At 34.7% G+C, this 23153-nt stretch overlaps 1 protein-coding gene across 4 annotated transcripts in view; it reads right to left on the bottom strand.

The window, feature by feature from the left end:
• Nucleotides 1-23153, bottom strand: part of dpr12 (defective proboscis extension response 12) — a 258329-nt gene that overhangs the window by 35248 nt on the left and 199928 nt on the right. For all 4 annotated transcript variants that reach the window (XM_029300488.2, XM_029300485.2, XM_029300486.2 and 1 more), the window contains exon 5: nucleotides 16036-16170. In XM_029300488.2, coding sequence (XP_029156321.2) covers nucleotides 16036-16170 — 135 coding nt within the window. The remainder of the gene's footprint in view (nucleotides 1-16035; nucleotides 16171-23153) is intronic.

The raw sequence follows: 23153 nt of genomic DNA, 5'->3' as shown, positions 1-23153 counted from the left end.
CGTGGAAAAAATCGATTTTTTACCATTAAAAGCTCGAATTCAAATGCTTCCCGATATTTGTCCGAAATATAAAGCCCATTCACAGACATTTCATTGTAGCTCTACTCAATGTTATTCCCGGTTTTGTCATAATCTATCGTCAGCATTTTCACATTTGATATATATATATATATATATATATATTATATATATATATATATATATATATATAAAATATTAAACGTTCTCTTCTTTCAAGAGAAACGAACTTGTTATTTTAGGAAATTACACAGTGTTACGACCACGCGAGACATTTCTCCTTTCAACCCTCTGATAACCAACGAGCGGATGTTGATTTTTCAAAGTAAAGCTAATAATATATTGGAGTTTTCATAGTAGAAGTAGAATCGCGGGTAGGGAATTGTTAAGGAAAATGTCGAGCGCCTCCTTCCTTCATTTCACGCAATATAATTTTGAGAAAGAGAGAGAAAAGGAAAAACCGGTAAATTCTCCATAAATAATAATCTACAAAATATCTTTCGCGATAGAGCAACGTTTTTCTACAATCGGACCAAATTCGCGCGGAGTTTTCGAGACACAGAGCGCTTGTCGCTCGACGAGCAAACCCGGCGTAATTGATAGGAGATTGCATATAGGTGCAGATGTCTCTGAGGAAAAAGCCGCTGCCTGGCATGAACCGGTGCGATCGGTATGAACAGAGGCAATCTTTCGGATGATTGGCGTTTATTAGCTGTCCCGCGGATATGCGAACGGCGGACACGCTCGAAACAGGGGACGCCGATGCAACGTTGCAACTTGATGCAGTAGCCCGTCAAGGGGATGGGGCTCTGACGGCATCGGTACACCTCGGTGGTGGTTGTTAAGCGGCTTGAAAAACGGCCTGGTTTTCTGTCTCGCCCCTTCCCAACCCCGATCACCCTCTATATCTCTCCCTCTCGGCCTCTCCACCCTCGCCTGTTTTGCTGCATCCCTCTTGCGTCCAACGTCCGCGAACAATTCGTGAGATGGAAAAAGCGCTAGTTAGGGAAGCGGGCGAAATCGGTCGTGCACCGGTCGACACGCTATGTCGGCTGGATCCATTTCTACGTCAGCTTGTGTCGAATATTGCGGCACAAAACTATACGTATCTCGCGATAGAATGGATACATATGTAGATGTATCTCGGGAGTATGATATTGCATAAGAAATCGTTATCGTTTTTCAGACTGAAAAGAAAGGTCCATTGGTATATACGTCGCAAGATACGAGAACTCGAGAAAAAAATTCAGACCATGTTTTGTTTAAAGTCGGTTGAACGGATATTAGAATTTTATTTAAAAAATGACAGACCATGAATATACACTTTCAATTTTATTTCAAATATATTTATTCACGATATTATCATTTATATATACGATTATATAAAATTATATTTTTCTTTATTTATTTAGCACAATATTTTTGCAGTAAAATCTTTACTTATAACATGTATGTAAACATAGTATATGTAAACATAGTATATGTAAACATATATGCGTGAACACATGTGTAAACATATATGTAACCACATACGTAAACGTATATATGTATATAAAATAATTAAGAGAGAAACGCAAAGAAAATTGATAGATAGTGTAATCTGTGATTAATATAAAACGAAATAAGATTTCGATCGCTTATCGCGGATTACGCGCTCCGAACGGGTTTAAGATGAGGTATTAAGCCTTCGTGGACGTTGAGTAAACCGATGGACAGACTGGGGAGAGACGAGAGGCTGTCGCGCCTGGTAGGTTCCTCGCACCAGCGGGAGACGACGACGAGCGCGCAGCGGGATTACTGCAGATAGGTATGCTAGGTATGGTAGGTATCGGGTGCCAAACTGTCCCCAAGTTTTGCCGCGTCCGAAAGGAAATTCGATCTCTCCGCATATATGCCGCGCATCCCCCGTCGCGACACCCACTTAACTGGATTTCCGTTCGTTGAGTTTAGCGAAGATTAGCAATTCGACGCCCCGATAAGAGAGGGTTGTCGTCGTCTCCCGGAACGGAGCAGAGCCGGTGTACCTGGCTCTGCACACGATTACTCGCGCAGACTTCCCCGAGATTACGGCGGCGTCTACAACGAGGAGCGCTTATAAAGACACTTCGGATCGTCGAGGGTGACCCGGGATCGATGTACTTATCGGATCCCTTATATGTCTGCCCAGTAACTATTATTTATCATATATGTCATCGAGGGTAGATATGTGTAGTCAATGTATCCGAATTGATCAAATGTTTCAACATATCTCGTGTTAATCCCTTGTATGTTTTATTTTAAAGCGTCTGTCTTTATTTTTTTTTTTTGCACGAAAGAATATTGAAAAATATTATATATTTTTTTTATTTTTAAATATTTAAAAATATTTAAAAAAGAATATTTAAAAATATTATATTTTTTATTTTTTTAATATTCTATTGCGAAAGAAAGAGAAAGACGCGCGCTTGCGTTTTGAGATAAAAACTTTCCTGTATATATAAGGATTAGTCTATAATTTTATAAAATGTGTATATATAAGAATATTGAGAAATATATATCTGTAATAAAATTATGCAAACTTCCTTTTATATGCTAATTGTCTGTGACAGTATACACGTAATTTATATGCCGGTTAATCTTGTTACACGTTTTATTAACACAGATAGTGAGATTTCTGCGGTTTCCGAGATTCTATTATCTGTGACTTCGTCACATTGCTGACGCACACGGAATTTAACTCGATCTTTGAATTACGATTTTATGGAGTTACCTGGTATTATCGTCACGTAAGAAAGAGGTAGAGGTAGCGACCCGGCAACCCGCGCATTCGGAATCAATGAAGCAAATCGAGATTTAATGGCGCTCCTCGCGCGAGCGTCTTTCAAAAAATTACAAAGAGCAGAAAAAAATTTCATTCTGATTCCGCTTGATCGATCGTATCATATCAAGCAGTGATAGCGACAAAGAGAAGTTTCTTCCAATCCCTTAATCGCACGTTGTCACCGTCACCTTTCTTCCTCAACGTTGCGTACACTCGAGGAAGTGTGCCTGATAAATCGAGTTACCCTCGTGGAATTGAGTTTCCACGTCAAGTTTACCGATACCGACGACGGTGTCAAAAAGACACGTTTAAAAAAAATGGACTCGACGCACGAAATTCGATTTAATCGATACCTCGGTTGTTCCAAATACACGCACGATAATTTATAATCGAGTTACAGTCTCGGGCACGTTAACGAGAACAGACTTTGGCGTTGATAGCGTAAAATGTCGCAGCCAACGATTCAGCAAGCAAGCGCGAACACAGTCGCTTCTACAAAAATCAGATTTATCCATTAAACATTTTTTTTTTATATCGTATGTCATCTCAAGCCATGTTACGTGTCTCGATACACATACGTGCGTTTTTAATTAAAAATTATTTAATATTAAAATAGAGAGGTTTATATGTGAGAAGCTTATTGTGTGTGCGATTAGTGATCATCAATTTAAATTAAAATGTACTACTAATTATTGATAATTAATCGCCAAATTAAATTGAAGGTAGATTAAAAATTAATTGCAATTAAAAGCTCATAAAATGTGGACACGTACGTACAAAATTACCGATTTTATTTTATAAAAAATAAAATATATAACGTGCAATAATCAATCATAATAAATGATCGCTAAGAGCTATCATAATTTATTACATGTATATGTATTTCTCTAATATATATATATATATATATATATATATATATATATTCGAATACTTTATTTCTAAATAAGACTTTTTTATTTGATATCATAAGTCGCATTTTACGAGAAAAACTGAAATATTTGTCCTACAATATGCAGTTCCTATTAGCGCAATAACAATATAAACATTTCAGTTACAGAACTAAGAAGGATTTGCTTGGGGCTATGTATTCTTTATTGCATTTGATTCATTTCGCAAATATGCTATTCTCGCAGAATTTTATAATAGGGATATAAACGAAAACTGCCGGCGGTAATAACTGATTTCGCGCGCAATCTGCGTGTATATTAACGCTCAAATGGGATCGTCTAATGAATTTCACAAGATTGCGAAAGAGTACTCGTTTGATATTGATGTTAACATTCGTCGATTGAGATGTAGGGGATGTTAACAACAATTCCATCCTATTTTCTTTTTATCACCTCAGCGAGGAAAACTATTCGACCGTAATGACAAATAATATATGTTACAGGACAACTGAAGGGAGTAAAAAATGTAAAATATATAAAAAGCAAGTTAGGTTTCTTTCTTCCTCCTTTTCTTTATATAATAATAATTACTAGATAAAAAATGAAAAATTTTACTTCAGTGACACTTTACGAAATAATAAATACAGAGGTCAATATTCCTGACATACGCACATTCGCGAATTATATTTTGAAGTGTCAATCGGATTAAACAGAGTGCGAAAACTAGAGATTTAAAAAAATCCTATTTAGGTATACATGTAGATTTTATAGCGGAAGAAGGTATATTTATCGAATACACGTATGAGCTAGTTCGTGTCACGCGTAATATAAATTGCGCGAATGAAAGTATCACATATGCATGTATAATTTCATTAGAATCGATCGTTTCTTCGCGACCGATCGTTTTTATGACAATTTAAAAATGAAAAAAGAAACAACAGAAGAAAGCTGTTATTTAATTTACTTTTATCGGCGACGCTTGACGCAATAAATTCAATTCATCCGAGAGATTCTGCAGATATTAGCAATCATGTTCGTTTCTCGAAACGCGAATAACTCCGATCTCAGTCTAGGGTAATTAACGCAGAAATGCATATATAATATATAGACACAGAGTGCATTAAATAAATAACAATAAATTTCATGCTGTAATTTTATGAAATTTTATGAATTAAATCGCGAAATATTTTAGGGCTCGTAAAAACGAGCGGCGAATCGTCGAAAATGTTTCGTTACCGAAGTCAAATGCATATCCGGCTTCCCCACGGATCGGGTGTCGGGAAACGATAATTGCCGTTTGCCGGCGACCCACTTTCGGGCTGTGGGTCGAAAAGTTGCCGAGAGTCGGTCGTCTCTCGAGATTCTCCGTCCGAGAAACGAAGCCGGAAAACGCGGGCCACGGTATGCGCGCCCGGTTCTGTTTACCGTTAAACAGGAGGCGCCCGTAATTAGTCCCGGTGCCATACGATGAACGTCAGATGCAGCAGGTGCGGCGTGTAGAAACGTACGTCGCGAGCAGCTCTGCCGCGCGCTTCTGCATGCTCTATTATCGTCAAGAAGTCGTTCTCAAAAGACAGGGTGCTGTTGAGTTGGGGATCCTCCCTCTAATGAAGCTCGCTAATTAGTTTTCTTCATTTTCGATCCTGTCGCATCGCTCAACAGAGACGTCTGCGTTTCCAAATTATATTATAATTCTGGATATTTTTTATATCATCCAACTCAGACTTGAAAGAAATGTCGAAAAGATTGTACGTCTCATTGTTATTTGTAAAATAAGCATATTCTCTAAAATTGCAGAAATATATATATATATATATATATATATATGGAAACAAATACTTTATTATATAAGATTTCTGTTCGAATGAAGCGCGAGAGGATTGATTTCAATTAAATCTGAGTGGTTTTCTGTCGACACTTCGATTTCGCTAATGCCAAAAGAGAGCAATCATCGTGTAAACGTCAGTTCATTAGACGCCGAAAACGGATGCCGGCAAATTTCTTAAGTGTAGTTGCGCATGTTATCGACGTCAAACGAGATTAATTAATTAAGTATGTAGTTAATTAACGTGAAGCTTATTAATGGAGCACGTAATCGCGTAGTGGAAATTTGGCGGTGCGCTTATTGGAGCATGCAACTCGGTTAGTAAATTAATTGCAAAACGCTGACGAATTACAAGGTACGTTAGATGTTGTCTGACATAAACTCGCCGAGACTATCCTCTCGTTAAAACATCTTTACCGAGGTGTCACGAAAGATCAGTTGTAAAAAAAATTAATAAACGTTATGTACTATATCGGATTTAAGTTAAAATTAATATCGCGCAAAAGAATTAAAAAAAAAAATTCGTGTATAAAATGGAAGGTCATTTTACAAAAATGCTTATTGTTTTTTTTCTTTCCTCAATCCGCTTTTCATTTCTTCCTAATATTGATTCTCCTTGATAAATATCTTCCCCAATACGTCAGGCTTATATTAATCGTTTATTTTTTCCGGAAGCACTCGAGAGACTGTCAATTTTTCGAGGGCTTAGTGTAACGTAATTCCTTTATTCTCATCTCGCGTTGCGGGAATCGAAGTACGACAGCATTCTTTCTCTCTCTCTCTCTCTCTCTCTCTCTCCGAGATAAGTGCAGATTATCGGTCGGTTCTTTTTGCCCGTAGGACTTCCTGCTGCCCGCGGGATTATTAGGAAAGAAAGGGATATATCCGCCGTCTGTGTGTGCTCGGTCATCCATCGCGTCCGGAGCGAAGCTTACGGTCGACAAAGAGCTTATATCAGAGGCTTTCTCTCGCCCGGGCTGACTCAGCCAAAAGTTCAAGTACTATCTCGAGGCTAATACTTTTGGATGGATCAGCCGTTGAAAAACTGACGCGTGCGTTTGCGTACATTTTAGTTCATAAAGAGCAGATGACAATTTTGCTAATAGAAAATGTCGAGATTTTCGATGATATCATTAACTCGTATGTAAAAAATATATTTACAACGATCAATATTTTTCTTTTTTTGACAAGCGTGACGTATTTTATTGTGATATCGTAAAAACGAGAGAGAAAAATCCGTTATGAAAAAAATATTTTGAACCCTTTGCTATAAAATTGACAAAAACTCTTGTGTACCGTGAAATTTTGATATGCAAAATATGTGCTTTGTTATTGAGAACCCGTTGTTATAAAATTTCACGGGTAAAATCACAAAAAAAACGTTGACTGCTTTTGACGTGATTAAATTTCGACGTGGCTATATCGGAAATAATTAAATATATGATAATTATAATTTACTGTGTATTCTGGAAGAATTTACATGTCAAGATTACAGAGGTCCGACGTTGATCCTCTCGGAAGGACGACAAGGGCGCTTATTGCACAAAACGTTTTACCTCCTTGTTAAAAGTACTGACGGAACATAAAATTGAATTTGAAACTTACTTCCCTGTCTTGCTATGGTGGCTGTGCCAAAGAAATTTTAAGTAAAATTCGTTAAGCGGTGTTTTCTAGTTGCTAAGTGTAATTATAATTTAACATAATTGTTACGTATAACACACAGAAATCGCAAAAAATTGCAATGTTATATCTTTTAAATTTAAAATGATTGTTTCTCCCCACACACAAGGGAGATGTGATTATATATTCTTACAAAAAAGTATGCAATTATCCAGTTAATCATTATAATAATCTACGTATAATGACGATAAAAGCTTAACATTCTTTATTTTAGCTGATTAATTAGAATACTTTCGACGCTGTTAAATTGAATTTATAAATATACATATAAAAGGCAATAGGAGCTAATTAAGTTCTTTCATTAATATTTATTTGTAGAAAAAGATTTATAACATAAAATACTAGACAGAAATAAATTCGAACGTTTCGGTTGCCTTTATCAGTTGCCTATTGACAGTTATGAATAATTGATTGTTAATTTCTATTAATCTTTGATTTTAAATGATGCGCTGAAGAAGGTTGAAAAAGGCGAAACGTTCGAATTTATTTCTGTCTAATATTTTATGTTATAAATCTTTTTCCACAAATAAATATTAATGAAAGAACTTAATTAGCTCTTATTGCCTTTTATATGTATATTAATTTTTAAAGAGCTGTTACAAATTATATGAAGTTATAAATTATATCCAATTCAAAAGAATCTTTTATAAGCTCTTCGATTATAATGTATTATAAGTGTTGCAGCAATAAAAAAAGGTCAAGCGAATTAAACCAATAATATTCTACCGACAAATTATATACGCTATCACTCGAAACATTTAATTGCAAGAATCAATGCGTGGGAAGAAAATGATCGATGACGATATTATAATGCATAATTGAAATGTAGATTAAATATTGAAAGATATCGTTTTATTTCTATATCGGAAAGTTTCGCGCAATTGTAATTTCAATTACAAATCTGTTTTCACGTATTTCAGTCATTATATTTCGTTGCTAAATTTTCCCAAGGTGCGCATGTGAATTAATGTTGCAAATTGCGACTATGCGGATGCACGTACATAATGTTTACGGTCGGGAAATTATAATTACGGCGTAACGCTGGCGGGTGTAAAAGGCGAGGATAGTCCGCTCCCTTTTTCTTCGAGCTTTTGAAGTGCTTTCATTAGAAACTGCGAAAATTAATGCGCGGTTTTACCGCCCTTTCACATGTTCTCTCAATTATTATACGTACAATAGCACAGTATTGTACACGTTACGATTTCCGCAAACGACTTGCTCTTTACCATGCAATCCTAATAGCCTGTCGTGAAAGACCACACATGCAGTTAACGACAGAAGTCTACCCTTTGTTTCAAACGAGGGCCCGTTCATTTTGAAGAATATCAGCCTCCCGGATCATCTTCTGCTTTAACGAGAGAGGTTCTCTCTCTCTTGTTACCCTGTTTTCTTTTTTTTAACACCTGAATATGTTTACTACGAGCGAATGTTTACTTTATATATGGAACTGAGATAGGTATCCTCTTATCTCTTGAATATTTATGACCCTATAAACATTAACGATGATCTCACATATTAAATACGAATAATAATAAACGATAATTCGTTTTTCTCTAATAATCTGCCAATTTTACTCGAGTTTATTAAAATACTTCACAAGAAAAAAGTGTGTTCAACACTTGTCATTTTCTAATTTAATAAAAGAAAGGAATTCTATTCTTCTCTACTTAATAAGGCGTTAGATCTTTCTTGCGAAATTAATCAAAATTCTCGGTTTCATTAAAATCTACATTATGACGTCACATTATTTGATAATTGCATGTATTGTTATGTCATTATAAATGATAGTTTCGCGTTTATTTTTATTATCGCACCTTATATATTTCTTATTTATGGAAAAGTTCATTTCATAGATAGACAAGGACGATGCTTCTTCGGTAGAAACTAGGCTGGCGAATCGATATTTTTAACGAGAAAACCTGGCAGGTTTCCGCGAAATGCAATGATTTCAGCCGCGAAGCTTCTACATGGCAGCTAATGAGAATTTTGCCGAAAGTTTAATTGGCTCTATCATAATTTTGCACGGCACACTATCAAGTCGTGGTTTAATCAAGCCGTGCTTCATTACTACAAGATTCATGCCTGTATTCGTCATTCTGAATTTACTTTCTCGCCTCTATGATTCATTATCTATAAATGACGACGACGGCGCCAATTTTATCTGCAGTTTTATTTTATCGGAAACATTTTACCTCGTGCCAATTATCTATATAATAACGACCGAAAAAATATTATCAAAAAATATACAATTTATTTTGTATCAATTTACTACTATTTACTATTCTCTCTCTCTCTTCTCTACGCGAGACTTTATTAAAATATTGAATAAATAAAATAAGCGTTTATCTATTCAACGAGATGTATACAATGTGTTCAATGTCTACCAAAAAATGTATAACGCTTTATTGATTTCGTTTCTCGTTATTATTTGATAGTAACATTTTGTGATTGTAATCGTTCCAAAAGAGGTTTATTTATTATAATTTTTTTTATCTTTGTAATCCGCTTTTAATAAAGTGAAGTAAGTGTAAACATTCATTCGTATGAATGTTCGGCAGAACATAATGCTCCACGAATCGTTACGTCGATGCAATCGGCTTGCATTCATTGCAATATCCGGCACTTGCAACGATTAAAAAATTCCACCTATTGGCTTATGGCGAGCATATTGATTTTTGTCCAATCGGCAAATGGAAGTATCTTGTAGTGCTTATCGGTAAGCGGATTTTGTGCGATTCTAAAAACAAGAGCAGATGGAAATAAGATAAACCGGTATCTTCATTGTACTCTGACAGTACGCGAGAAGACATTGTCCCTTCGGTTTCTCTATTCTGTCGGAAAGTAATTGTGAGAATTCGGTTATCGTTTACGTGTTACATATCCTATATATGTATATTTTAAAAGCTTTTTTTCATTCGCAAAAAAAGTACGAGGTGTTCTTATTGATCGCGCTGAAGCGTCTCGAATAATTTCGAGTCGACGTAGAATACAGTTAGCGAAAATGTTTTATATATTATTTCGTTCTCTATAATACTGTTATTTCAATGCATATATAATGTTGTGTCCATGCTGCAAAATATGTTTCACGTATTTTTATCGTCAAAATAATTCGCGTAATCTAATTTTAATTTTTTCAAATATAAAAATTTATAAGGAGTTTAAGTATCTATTAAGGACTTGAATTTAAAAAATTAATTGTATAAATATTTGATAACTGATTTATTGTGAATTTGATTTATCTCTCACGAAGAAACAAAATTAATTTCAAATTAAATTAAATAATTAATTTGATATAATTGAACTTATTTCAAATATATATAAGTTAGTTTTTAATATATAAGTTTACAAAAATATAAAGTTTAAATGTGCAATGTTTACTATATATGTGTTTTGTTTTCAAATATGTATAGGTATATATTAGAGAGATAGTAGTACTATTTTATGAAAAACGCGGATATTATAATTAAACAGTTGAACTGGAAGGTATTTTTTATATTCTGTATCATATTTCAATATGATAAATATCATTTTATGTATTTGTGTCGGACAAGCAGTATTTTCTTAAAATATTTTCTCTTAAAGAGGATTTCAACTTCCACATTAAAATTTAAGAGGTTAAATTTAATCCTAGATAAAATTATTAGAGGAGAGAACCACGCAGAGTGTAAACTTGTGGCTATAAGTGGTACTAATCTTCTGATTTTTATTTTCGGAGTGAGCGGATTTATAAGTTTAAAAAGATTAAAACTTTTCCATATGGTGATTAATACATCTCCTTCTTTCATATCTGTCTAAACATTTCACACTCCATTAGAAATTATTATCTCCGACAAGATTTTATCTTGTAAAAAATATTGATAAAAATGTATATAAATTATCATACATGACCTTTCTTTAAGAGATACATATATCTTTATCTATATACATTTTTTTCTATAAATTTACAAAAGTTTTAAAAATTATAAAACTTTGCATGAAAAATTATTACTAATAATAATTAGAACGAGGTTATAATTGAAATCGAAATGTACAAAATGCTATTTGCTGGAAATACAAGTTCGCAACCTACTATTACACATAATCTGAACATTAATATAGCACGGAAATTCTACACATGTGCTTGTTTCTCAATTAAGGACTGCATCGATAATCAAGAAACTTTGTTACAATGTACCGCGATTCAAGAGGAGATGACTATCCTGACTATGCTTGTACTAATAATCATGATTTAACGATTGCGAATATTTCGAACAATAAACCGACAGTTCCGCGATATTTGTCCTAATTTTATTGAATTCATATCTTTTCTAAATTTTTATATATAATTCATATCATTTTACGAATAATATATATCTTATTAATATAAAATGTATCTCTATTAGCGAAAATAATACAATATTCAATTAAACTTGAATAGCAATAATGAAATATGTATTTTGCTAAATAATAATATTTTGTATTATATCCCAGCAGATGCATTAACACATCGCAATATTATTAATTAATATCATTCAATAATTTCATACTAAAATGGAAAAAATCCCATGTGCACGCGCGTTTGAATATGGAAAATTTATTCATCCATTTTCAAATTAGAAAACGTGACGTTTAATATTTTAGTTCCAAGATAGCGGAGGTAGATTTTAGAACTAAATTATCCTGACGAGCTAACAAGCGCAACGGACGGAATATTAATCATTTTTCAAGAATTATACGTGTGTTATTCGTGAGTAAAAAAAGAATGTTATGCTTTAAAGAGAATTCAGTACAAAATTGTCGTTTGCCATTCGCGGCGACTTTTATCTACTCGAGTGGTCTAACAAAATCTTTCCTCTAATACAAGGATAAGAAAGAGCTTTATATCTTGCTTTAAAGTTCAAAACTTCGTCTGTGGTGGCAATCCCAAAATTTCCTCTTTAAGCTCGGATGGAGGGAATGTAAGCGTATCGATCGATAGTTTCTCTCGTGTTTCCTCTTTCTCTATCACATCCTCTCTCTCTCTCTTTCTCTATCTCTTCTCTTTCATCTCTTTATTCTTTCTCTCTCTTTCAGGAATACAACACTTGTGTATAGTAGTACAACGCGACCAATAACGTAAAGTTAAAAACATGCCTGCATAACATGAAATTAAATGATGACATGTGGTGAATGGCAATCTTTCATGGAGATATCTAATTTTAAGAGTCCGATAACATGTCATTGTACATGACAGTTTGCCTCGACATTGTTGTATAAGGTCGAGATGATTTACTATTCATATTATCTCGCCCTTTTGATTTCTTTTTTCATTTCCTTTCTTTCTTTCTTTCTTTTTTTTAATAAATAAACCCTGTGTTAAAGTGTGTCGAGTTCTTGCTACAGAAACTGTGTTTCCGTGGTCGCGTGATATTTCGCTATAATTTACGCTAATCTTATTTCATTAAAAAAGGAAAATATATATATATATATATATATATATATATACACGCTGAGAGATATTGTAGTTTATGCGTAATTTATATTCTTAAACATGCAAACGACTTTCGGGAGATCAGCGATCCAAAATGCGCGTAAAAAATCGCGACTCTCAGAGAGAGAGAGAGAGAGAGAGAGAAAAGCACACGAGCTTATTTACCCTTTTTCTCTGTGGTTTGCATTGTATCGGCTTTTTTCGGCCGAAATTCAATTGAGAGAAACAGCCTACAGACAGTTCGCGATACAATCGATTCGATATATTATTTTTATAATTTCAGATTGTAGTATATCGTACATCGATACGTGAATTGTATATATATATTATTCAATGAAGCATGAATTATATCGCGGCGCTAACAAACAAAATACGCAATATTAATTAATACATCGATGCGATTTGTATCTGGATATCTCGCGCTGCTTTCGAGCTTACTTGGCGAAAATATCGCAGCAAAAAGCGGAAACACATGCAAATCTCTCGCGCTATATACGCAACGCAACGTCATGCTTTTTCCGAATTGCGGTTCGTCGACTGTTCGTCTCGCTGGTAATCGTGCTTTGCAAAAGAAATAAAAGAGAGAGAGAGAGAGAGAGAGAGTTAACTGCTGCGGTCGCGTGCCGAAGTAAGATTACAGGCGCGGTTGCGTTTCGAAGTTAAGCCGACCCGATTGTACTTGCCAAAGTTAAACCGCCCACATTTCACTCGCCCTTATTTAGCCAGCGGCGTTCCGATGCATCCTACCTACATACGTCGAGAACTTCGTCGCGATGTGCACTCTACTTTTTTGCGCGAGTGCATATTTGTAAAAGAAAATGAAAAAAAAAAAAAAAGGAAAAAAAATGCTCCGCGTAAACTCGACACACACGATCCGCCCGGTGTTTTTCGATACATTCGCGTACATACGCATACATAAACTGCAAAGAGTTTTGCGCGGGGCGGAATTGCATGTGTGAGCAGTGTATATATGTATGTATACATATATATGTGTGTGCACGCGCGTGCGAGCATGCATTTCCATATATAAATCCCCGGCTTGTACGCTCGAATCTGCGCGCGATCAATTTTTAGCTACTCTGCACTCTTGTGTGACACTTGTAATTTATCAGTTTAATTAACGGTGTCTGCATATATATATATATATATATATATATATATATATATAATATACAGCTGCTCGTCAATTACTACGAAATCAGCATCACGGTGCGCTACACACTTTCCATATGATATGGCACGTTTCTTTCTCTCGCTGAGAGCGTTAATAACGTTATATTACTTGTGTATGCGAAAATCGATACGACGAAGCCGACTTTGTGCAACGAAAAAAAAAAAAATGAATAACCGAGAGAAGCCTATTCTCTCAATATCCTCCAATATTTAATGAAAATTCATCCAATTCATCCCGCGCTCGGCTAAGTCAGAAATGTAATGGCAGATTCTCTTCTACCTTTCAACCTTATTTTTCAAATAAAAGAGAATGCTTAATTTGATCGTATCTGCTGATACGCGTCCAATTTATTTATTTAATTTTAATATATGATTCGTAATTGGATTCGTGTATGGATGAAGGTTTTAGCCCGAAAGACTGCTTACATTTATGTAGGGTAATGTGCAATATTATAGAATATATGCAAAATATACAAGAAATATAAATAAACAAAATTTATATTTTCGCATCGTGCGCATCTCGTTCTCTATCTTCTTTCGTATCTCGAACTTTTTTAATGGATTCAGAATAACAATGCTTTATGAATCACAGTCGCAGAATTAATAAGGTTTATATATATATATATCTACTGCATCATAAATAGAACGAACTAAACGAAAAAGAAAATCATGTCGCGCCGGTTTTTAATAAATAATTTATACAGACACGTGAAGAAAGGAGTGGACCGATATAGAAATGTATAAATTCTGAAATGGTCTAAAAATGAAGTGACTCACAAAGAGCGGCGCCTTGTCAATTGGGAACGACGGTTCGGTCGCATGTTAGTCGAAACACGAATTTAATCAATTTCCAGCCGCATTGCAACGACGCGGCACGGCGCGGCGCGGCATGGCGATTTTAATTTATCAGTTTAATTAATGGGTATCTGGTGTACAGAGTTACCAATTAAAATGAAATCAACGTCATCGGGTTTCGCGATTTCTTCGGCCGCGTCGCCGTGGCCGCGCGCGCGAATATCGAGCAAGGGCGGAAACGAGCAGCCGCCGCGCCTGCATATTGCGGAATCCGCAGACAAGCGGCAGAATCCGATAAAATAACTGAAATATTGCGAATGGGGCGGAGCGAACGATGTCTCTGCGAACGAGAAACGCTTCGATATATATCGAACGACAAATATCCGCGAGCGCGAGTTTCGGAAACGTTAATAATCTAAACACGATATATTATACGATGTTGATGAAAGGATGGCAAGAGAATGGAGGGAATACGCTTGAGAATAATGTGCGCCCATGCACGAATTATTCTTGTTATCGTACTGCTATGTGTAATCGAAAGGGGAGGATAGAGAGAGAGAGAGAGAGAGAGCGAAGCTATTAATACATTCTGGCGATAATTAATCCTGTTCGCAAACAGATGCCTCGAGAGAGATGCGCTCCCTTTTACGTATATCGCAATTTTTCTTTGTAAAATATAAAAATTGCATTGCGCTGTGAATTTCGTTCAGCATAGGTACTTCTGGCTTTTTATTTATGCGTTGGAAACTCATCGACTCAGTAACAAGTAAAATGTCATTATTGCAATCGGAAAATATATAATATCAAGCAAGCTTGATCATTTTTCGCGAAGAAGTTTGAATTCCTGTTTTTGAAAAATATTAATCTTGAATTGTGTTACGAAGAATTTATATAATAAATAAAAAGAAAACCAAGGATGTATGCATATTAATATCAATATTATTTGCATATTTTCTTTCGAGATTAGATAGCTATTATAATAAGAATAATAATAATATGACGATGACGTCAATAAATACGAAAATTGTATCGAATTGAGTTATTAGAATTTTTTACTTTATCCCGTGATAAAAAGTTATTGTTCTATCTAAAAAATATGAAATTTCATACTCTGACTTTGACTTCGTGTAAACATATTAAAATTAAAAGCGATTTAAAGCGTATGACCAAATATAGCGAATACAAAACGATCGATATTGATTAATGGTATCCTTGCTATACGTACGCGATATAATATAATAAGCTCTCGTTATGAACACGTAAAACGTTGAAAAATAAGTCGATTATTCGAAGAGAAAACTGCGTGCGCGTTTATCGCGAAATTTCTATTATTTACATTTAATTCACTCGCTCGATGCTCGTATAAAGTAAATGTCTCACGAATGCAACATGCAATGCGTCTTACCTTCTCTATTATGCATACGAGATTTATGATAGAGCCTACATCGACGTGATGCTCCTCGCTTCCTAATATAAACGCCTCTGGTATCACTATATTTAGATTGACAAAATGTGACAGTATCCCTGTACTTCTCGAGACCTGTAACATAAAAAGATATATGGTCAGATGTAAATCTTTTGCACAGAATTAAACGTCATACTTGATATAATGCGAGAACTTTAACGTGAAAAGAAACAGATCATAAAATTTCTCAATTTTATGCATAACGTAGAGGATAAAATAAAACTGTTTAATGAAAGATATGTATGCAGATATCTAAAATAAAGTAGAAAAACAACGGGTGCCATATTTGAGCTTATAATCTACTTTGTTTTAATATCGTTGAAGGATAATAATAGTTAGATCAAAACAATTTAAGATAAAAATATTTTTATCGATATACATTGCGACATGTAATTGCTTCTATATAATATACATGTAATGGGATATAAATATTATTTTGACGACAATTATAAAACTTTATGAAAACAAATTGCTAGATAATTATAAATGGTAGGCGCTGTCATAATAATTATGAGCTGTTTGTCTATACTCTTTTCGTCGTATCTATATAATAAAAATAAGTGCATGATATTTTTGAGTGAAAATATGAAATATTTTTAAAGGTTTCAGTAAATAAACTTAGTGTTTAATTATATGGAACAATTTTTACAAATTAAAACGTAGATATTTGAGAATCGCCAGACAGAATTTAAAAAAGGTAAGAATCTTCTCTCGACCGTACTGGCAAATATTATTTATTCAATCACGTTGTGATTGAATAAATATTTGCCAGTACGGTCGAGAGAAGATTCTTACCTTTTTTAATTTTTACAAAATTTCACTAGTGTGATTACATACATACGTACGGAAATATTTATTAAGAATCAGTATGAAAGATTTAGACCCATTTTCATTTTATGATAACAATTTTTCTTTATTTTTCACGATCTGAAAATATGTGTATGTGTGTGTTTCAAAGTATGTGAACGCACAATACGAAAGCTGAGTGAGTTTTAATTCATCAGGTTTCGAGTACATGGAAATCGGCTTATCGACAACTTCGTCTAGAAACGTTGTAACTCGAAATACCAGGTTTTCAGTACAGTCCATTAAATATTTCAACGTAAAACTGAGTGCTCTTTCCTGGTAGTTTCCATCCTTTTTAGACAAAAAGACTTCAAATAGATAGGTATGAGATGGATGTACAATGTGCCAATCCACACTTTAACGTTTATCCACGATATCGATAATAAAAATTGGAACGTATGTGTGCTTCTCATCTATTAAACATTTTTTAATTCTATATTTCTAATTCTTTCTTAATAATCTCGTTACACCGAGCTATCATATCAGCGGCATTGTGTAACAAACACTATTTTAGCAATGCGAGAGAAGTAAAATTTAATAACAGAGAAAAGGAAATATTATATCGAAAGAATTCAAAAATTTTTCTTCGCATATGAGACGCGAAAACAAAAAAGGATTACCGCGTCGTCTCGCGAAACGCAATTGCAATTATAAATTTAATTTTAAATGTTACGAAGATTCCATTTCAGAAATTTTAGCTCTTTGTTACCTAACTTTGCTAAAATAACACGGGAATCGCGAGCAAGATTATCGTTGTCGAACAGTTTTTTTACCGCATAATCTACCTCAATCCCTCATACTTGCAGAGCAATATTTTTTCAGATGCATTTGTTCGAAAATCCATCTTTCTAGTCCGACAGCATCGTCAAATGTCAGCGGATATATACTGTATATATACAGGGTGTCCCAGACCTACCGTATCACACGTTATGAAAAGGCCAAGAAAGATCATCATTTTTTTAATGTTCCCAATTTTTGAAATCATGTTTCTTTGTAACTAAGCCTTAAATTAAAATTCTATTAAAGTAAACTTTACCTGAAATTAACTAAAAAATATAGCAGATAAAAATTCTTAAGGTTCGCCAGTAATGATTAATAAAAATCTTTTAGATTTTTATAAAAAATATAGTTTTGTTAATCATTTATTTTTACAAGGCTTAGTTTACAAAAAAGCTTTTATATTCAATCGTTTATAACTCGAAAATAATTGATGCCTGGACATTTTCGCTAAGGAAAAATCGTCTCCAAATCGTCTCAGGAATCTGCGATTAACGTGTGATACGGTAGGTCTGGGATACCCTGTATATATATATATATATATATATAGTTTCACCAGTGCGCCAAGTTGCGCAGAGCGTGCAGCAGGAAACTCCGCGAGTCACTAGAAAAGTTTGCCGTGGAACAATGCATGGTGTCCATAGATAGGTAGATATGTAAGTAGGTAGGTGGGTACGCCGCGCGCACATAAAAAAGCATTATGCGAGTTTGAAAAGTGTATCGTTTCCGCCAGCAACTTGAAGGAGCCGGCCGTCGCGGAACTTTCTTCTTTTCTCGACTTTCGCCGTGAACAGAAGTGCCGGATTGTGTACATCTTCGAGGATGCATCAGCCTCGCCTTGCACCGTGCGTTCCTACGGCTAATGTGCATCGCGGTAAAAATGTCACCGTGAATAAATATACGGTCGGATGCCGACTCTGATGGTATTTTTTTCTCCCTCCCTCTCTCCTGCTATTTCTCTATTTTTTTACAACGCTACACGCGCCTTCTGGCCGTGTATACGTTGCGGTTATGAAACGTCATGAAACGCCCGGCTGCTCTCGGCCGCGTTTTCTCTCTCTCTCTTTTGCGTTGCTCTTCTCTCCGCACATTTCTTTTTTTTTTCTTTTTCATTTTCAAAGAGATATGCAGAGAGAGAGAGAGTCTCGGGGCTCTCGTTGTATGCGCGCACCCGCCATTGTCGCGCGCGGGTATATAATCGCATTAATAAAACGGTATATTCTATGGGACGGCGCGTTATAATAGCGGCACGAAACCTTGTGTGCTTTTGCATGACAAAGGAGAGAATTGACAAGCGTGCTGATGCTCTTGTTGTCACGATTGGCGGTGGATGAGTCACTCCCGCGGTACAAAAGAATCGTGAATAAGGGAGACGAAAGAGAGAGCGAGGGAGAGAATTCAGTTAATTAAATCCCCGTGCGTTTAAATGTCTTGAAAAATTTGTTATCCAGCAAAACGGTGTATTTCTGTCGGCAATAAACTCGGACGCGTAATTGTTATCCCCTAAGGCTATCATAAAGACCCAAAGTGATTTTAACTCACCATTTCAATCCAACACAAAGCATGACGGTATTTTTTTAATCAACCAATCTTTCGACTGATTTCCCTATTATTACGTCTTACGATTCATTTCTGATCTTAATGTGCTTTGATTAAAAATGTCACTTTTTTCTCTTTGAAAACTATTGAAGATCTTGCTCTGACGATCTTGAAAAATTAATTTTACATCGTACAATTATTACTGTCTATTTTCACGACGTAAAATGATACAATTTATAGTTGTAACTACACTGAAAAAAAATGTGTTAACTTGATTAAACCTTTCAAAATTATTATTTTGTTAGATTTAATGTTATATTTAATTTAAATATTTCTATATGTTCAATTAACAAAATAACTAGTTGAAAGGTTTAGTCAGGTTAACAAAACTGTTTTTTTTTCAGCGTATATTGGAAAAAAGACGAAGAAATAGAAATGTATGAAAACATATATTTTAATATAGCGTAATTAATATTTGAATAAATGATATTCTTGTTGTGACGGCAAGATCGACCTTCGATTGATTATATTCTTGTTATGATCGGAAAGATCGACCACCAATTGATCGAGAAGTTGTATTACACAAAGTGCAATGGACGCGAATTTGTGGTTACCAGGTGCAGTACACACATTCGCAGTGATATACTCGCTCATTTCGTCGGACAAGCGCCATAAATACGGCGCGCAAACTACTATACGTATCTTCTACTCGCGGCCCCTCGGCGTCAAATGATCAGCGTCGCGGACACACAACACGCGCATATGCAAAACGACGGGAATTAGAAATATGCGCGCTCTGATTAATCGGCTGACGAGTGTCGGTCGACGCTTGTGTTTATTGTCGCCTCCTCGATCGCGGAGCGCGCGAGTGACGTTTATTTTCATCGCGCTTGAATAACGGCAGATAAATTTACGAAGGAAATATTACCGCGCGCGAGAGCGCGCGCGTGCTTTTCTCACGAAATTTTATCTTGCCGGGTGGCAGAGAGGGACTGCCGCCTGAGAGCGCTGCTATATAAATGTTGCGCCATGAATTTACCCGCGCGCGAGCTTTTTTTGCCCGGCTTTTCAAGATAAAATCTGGCGGACCATCTGGCGCCGGATATGCGTTTACAATTACCGCATCGCTCCGCGAATTGCCTATGTAAATAGCATTTGTTTCGAATTGAACCTCTGCCGCTCTATTCTTTTTTTTTTTTTTTTTTTTTTTTTTTTATTTTCATGATTAATACACGTCGTCGCGACCCGTTGCTAACGCGGGATGATATTCCCTCCGACGGAATTATCGATTCCGTGTATCGTTCGTTCTCCTCTCACTTGTTTTTTTTTTCCTTCGCTGCCTCCGAAATAACGCGGATACTCTTATCTGACCTGACGGGGATAAAAAATGACGTCTGTCATGGATCGAGCCGTTCGAAAATCTTCCAATTGTGCGAAGGAAAGCCGAGCGTCCCGGATTTTCAGGGGTAAGGCTCGAGCATATATCAGCCCGGGCTTCTCTCGTTTCCCTTTGCGAGATGCTTTCGCGAAAATACGCTCTTTGTGTCGGTCATTTGACCCTCGCGAAAATATATTATATCAGAAGAGTGCCTTATATGCGCTGTCCCACTCGACGTGTTCGTGACAATCGCGATTATCATGATGTTGACTTTCCCGTAATAATGCATTTTCTCGTTCGATTCTCTTGTTTCCCTTAGCGTTTTACGCGAAAATGGTAATAACCGTAATTTGCGATGGACAAACGTTCATTTGTTACGCTTTTTTGCCCGTATGATAAATTTCTCTTTATACATTATTTCATAATTTGCATATCAAGATTCGTTATCTTGTATTATTATCATCCCTTTTTAATCTATTCATATATATAGTTGCTGTTTTTTAATTTTTTTTAATTAACTTTTCTTGTAGAATAAATACATAAATTTGGATTATATTAGAATAATCATTATGCAAAAGGAAAAAATATACATGCAAAGTTTGCATTTATTGAAAAAAATTAAAAATTCCAACCGAAATTCTTATAATATATAATTATAAATTTACTAATATTATGGCGTTATCTTTTTCCGTTCTATTTTACTCTTTGCACATATTAATAATTAAAAATATATATTGTACAGAAAATGCTTTTTACACAATTCTACAATTTCCATTCCCAATTATTTCCGACTAGAAAACTTTTGTAATCGTGAAAATTCACATAAATACGATCTTTTTATCCGTCGCCGATTGTTCCTTCGTCCGTTGATTAAAAATTTCCATGTGTTTGCAGCATCGTATTATCTCGCTTGCAATAAAGTACGCCCGGAAATAGTAGTAAATTTTACATTTTTTTATCGTAAGATTCTACTTGATGCCACATAAAAGTTTGCGCCTGCTGTATCGCGCTGACACACACCAGTGTAATTAGATTATAATGCAATCCGATTTAATCAGTCGGATTATTACCTTTTACGGTATATTAGTTATTTGTTTACAGTTATGAACGAGAATACCATTAAATAATTCCGCATTTATAAACGAATATTTAATCAAAGTCATATGTGCTTCAAAATTCTATATTTCTTTGTTAATGCGATTAAGTATGCTAGAATAGTTACATAAATTGCTGAAAACTGGAATATTTTTGGAACGGGAAATTAAATTTTCAAAAGGTACATTTAGATCTGTTCTCAGATTATCATAATTTTAATTTCTTACTTTCTCCTAAATCCACTGATTGATTGAATATAGTGTGGCACTGTTCTTCTAGAGAAGATTTTATTTCTCATAAAACATGTATGAATATATATTTATTAAAAATGAACGTTTTTATTAAAAATAAATTTTTATTAAATATTTCAAAATAATGTGTCAATGAGTACGTGAGAGTCATTGACAAATTATTAATTTTTGTGGCTACAATATAATAATTTGTAAAAATTGAAAGTATTTGCTCATTGCTGTTATAATACATTTTTAGTTTTGTCTCTGATATATATAGTTTATATTTTTGCAATAAAATTTATTCTCTTTATCTTTTTCATATTTATGTTTGTGTAACGCAGTTAACGTCATGATTAGGTAATAATTTCTGGGTTCAAAGGATGCTTTTCTATTCATGAGTGCACATGAAAAAATATATGAGAAACATTTTGATAAAAATATTCTCGTTAAAAGAGAATGCAATCAAAACTTGTTCTTTTTGATTCAATTATAATATTTTTTCTCAGCCAGTCAACAAAATTAGAAAGCATAATTTTTATTTTCTAGATAACTTTATTTTTTAGTAGTCTATAAAGGAGTAATAAACCTAATTTCAACATTTAATAATCACATTCTTCGCGAAATGACTTGTGGCTTTCTTGTGACTGTCGAGTTGCCACGTTTAACTTCTACTAAATAGAGATATAAAACGTTCAACGGTGAATACGGCAAAAATACAAACGTTTTCATATATTATTACATTTTTGCCAAACATCCGACTGCGAGCAAGGAAAAGCTATGGAGAATCAGCATGGAGGATCAGCATCATCGCTGTGTGTTGTAAACTACTTTTCTCCCTTGTCAAACACACACAGGCGAACATTTGCCGCAAGATACGATATGTATACGATATGTTTCGAACTGAAATATTATTTACTGAGCCGGTTTAGCCGATGCTTAAACAAACATGCGTCAATCCCATATTGGCTCTTCGATCTACACGTTCTTCTAAACTACAATCGCGTGTTTTATTTATGTCGCATAAAAAAAGGAAATTTTCTGAAAACTTTCTAAAATACTTGCTTACATAGCTTTTTATTTTATGTACTTTTGTATAAAAGATAGTTTCAACTGTGTTTCTGATTTTTAATTTTGATTATTTTAAAGTTATGAATGTTTTTTGAAAAATTTTATCTCTTGAAAATATTTGC

Source organism: Nylanderia fulva, unplaced genomic scaffold (genome assembly GCF_048542155.1).
Source record: "Nylanderia fulva isolate GAGA-0341 unplaced genomic scaffold, ASM4854215v1 Scaffold14, whole genome shotgun sequence".
In the NCBI taxonomy this organism is placed as follows: domain Eukaryota; kingdom Metazoa; phylum Arthropoda; class Insecta; order Hymenoptera; family Formicidae; genus Nylanderia; species Nylanderia fulva.
This window is presented reverse-complemented; position numbering and strand designations above follow the sequence as displayed.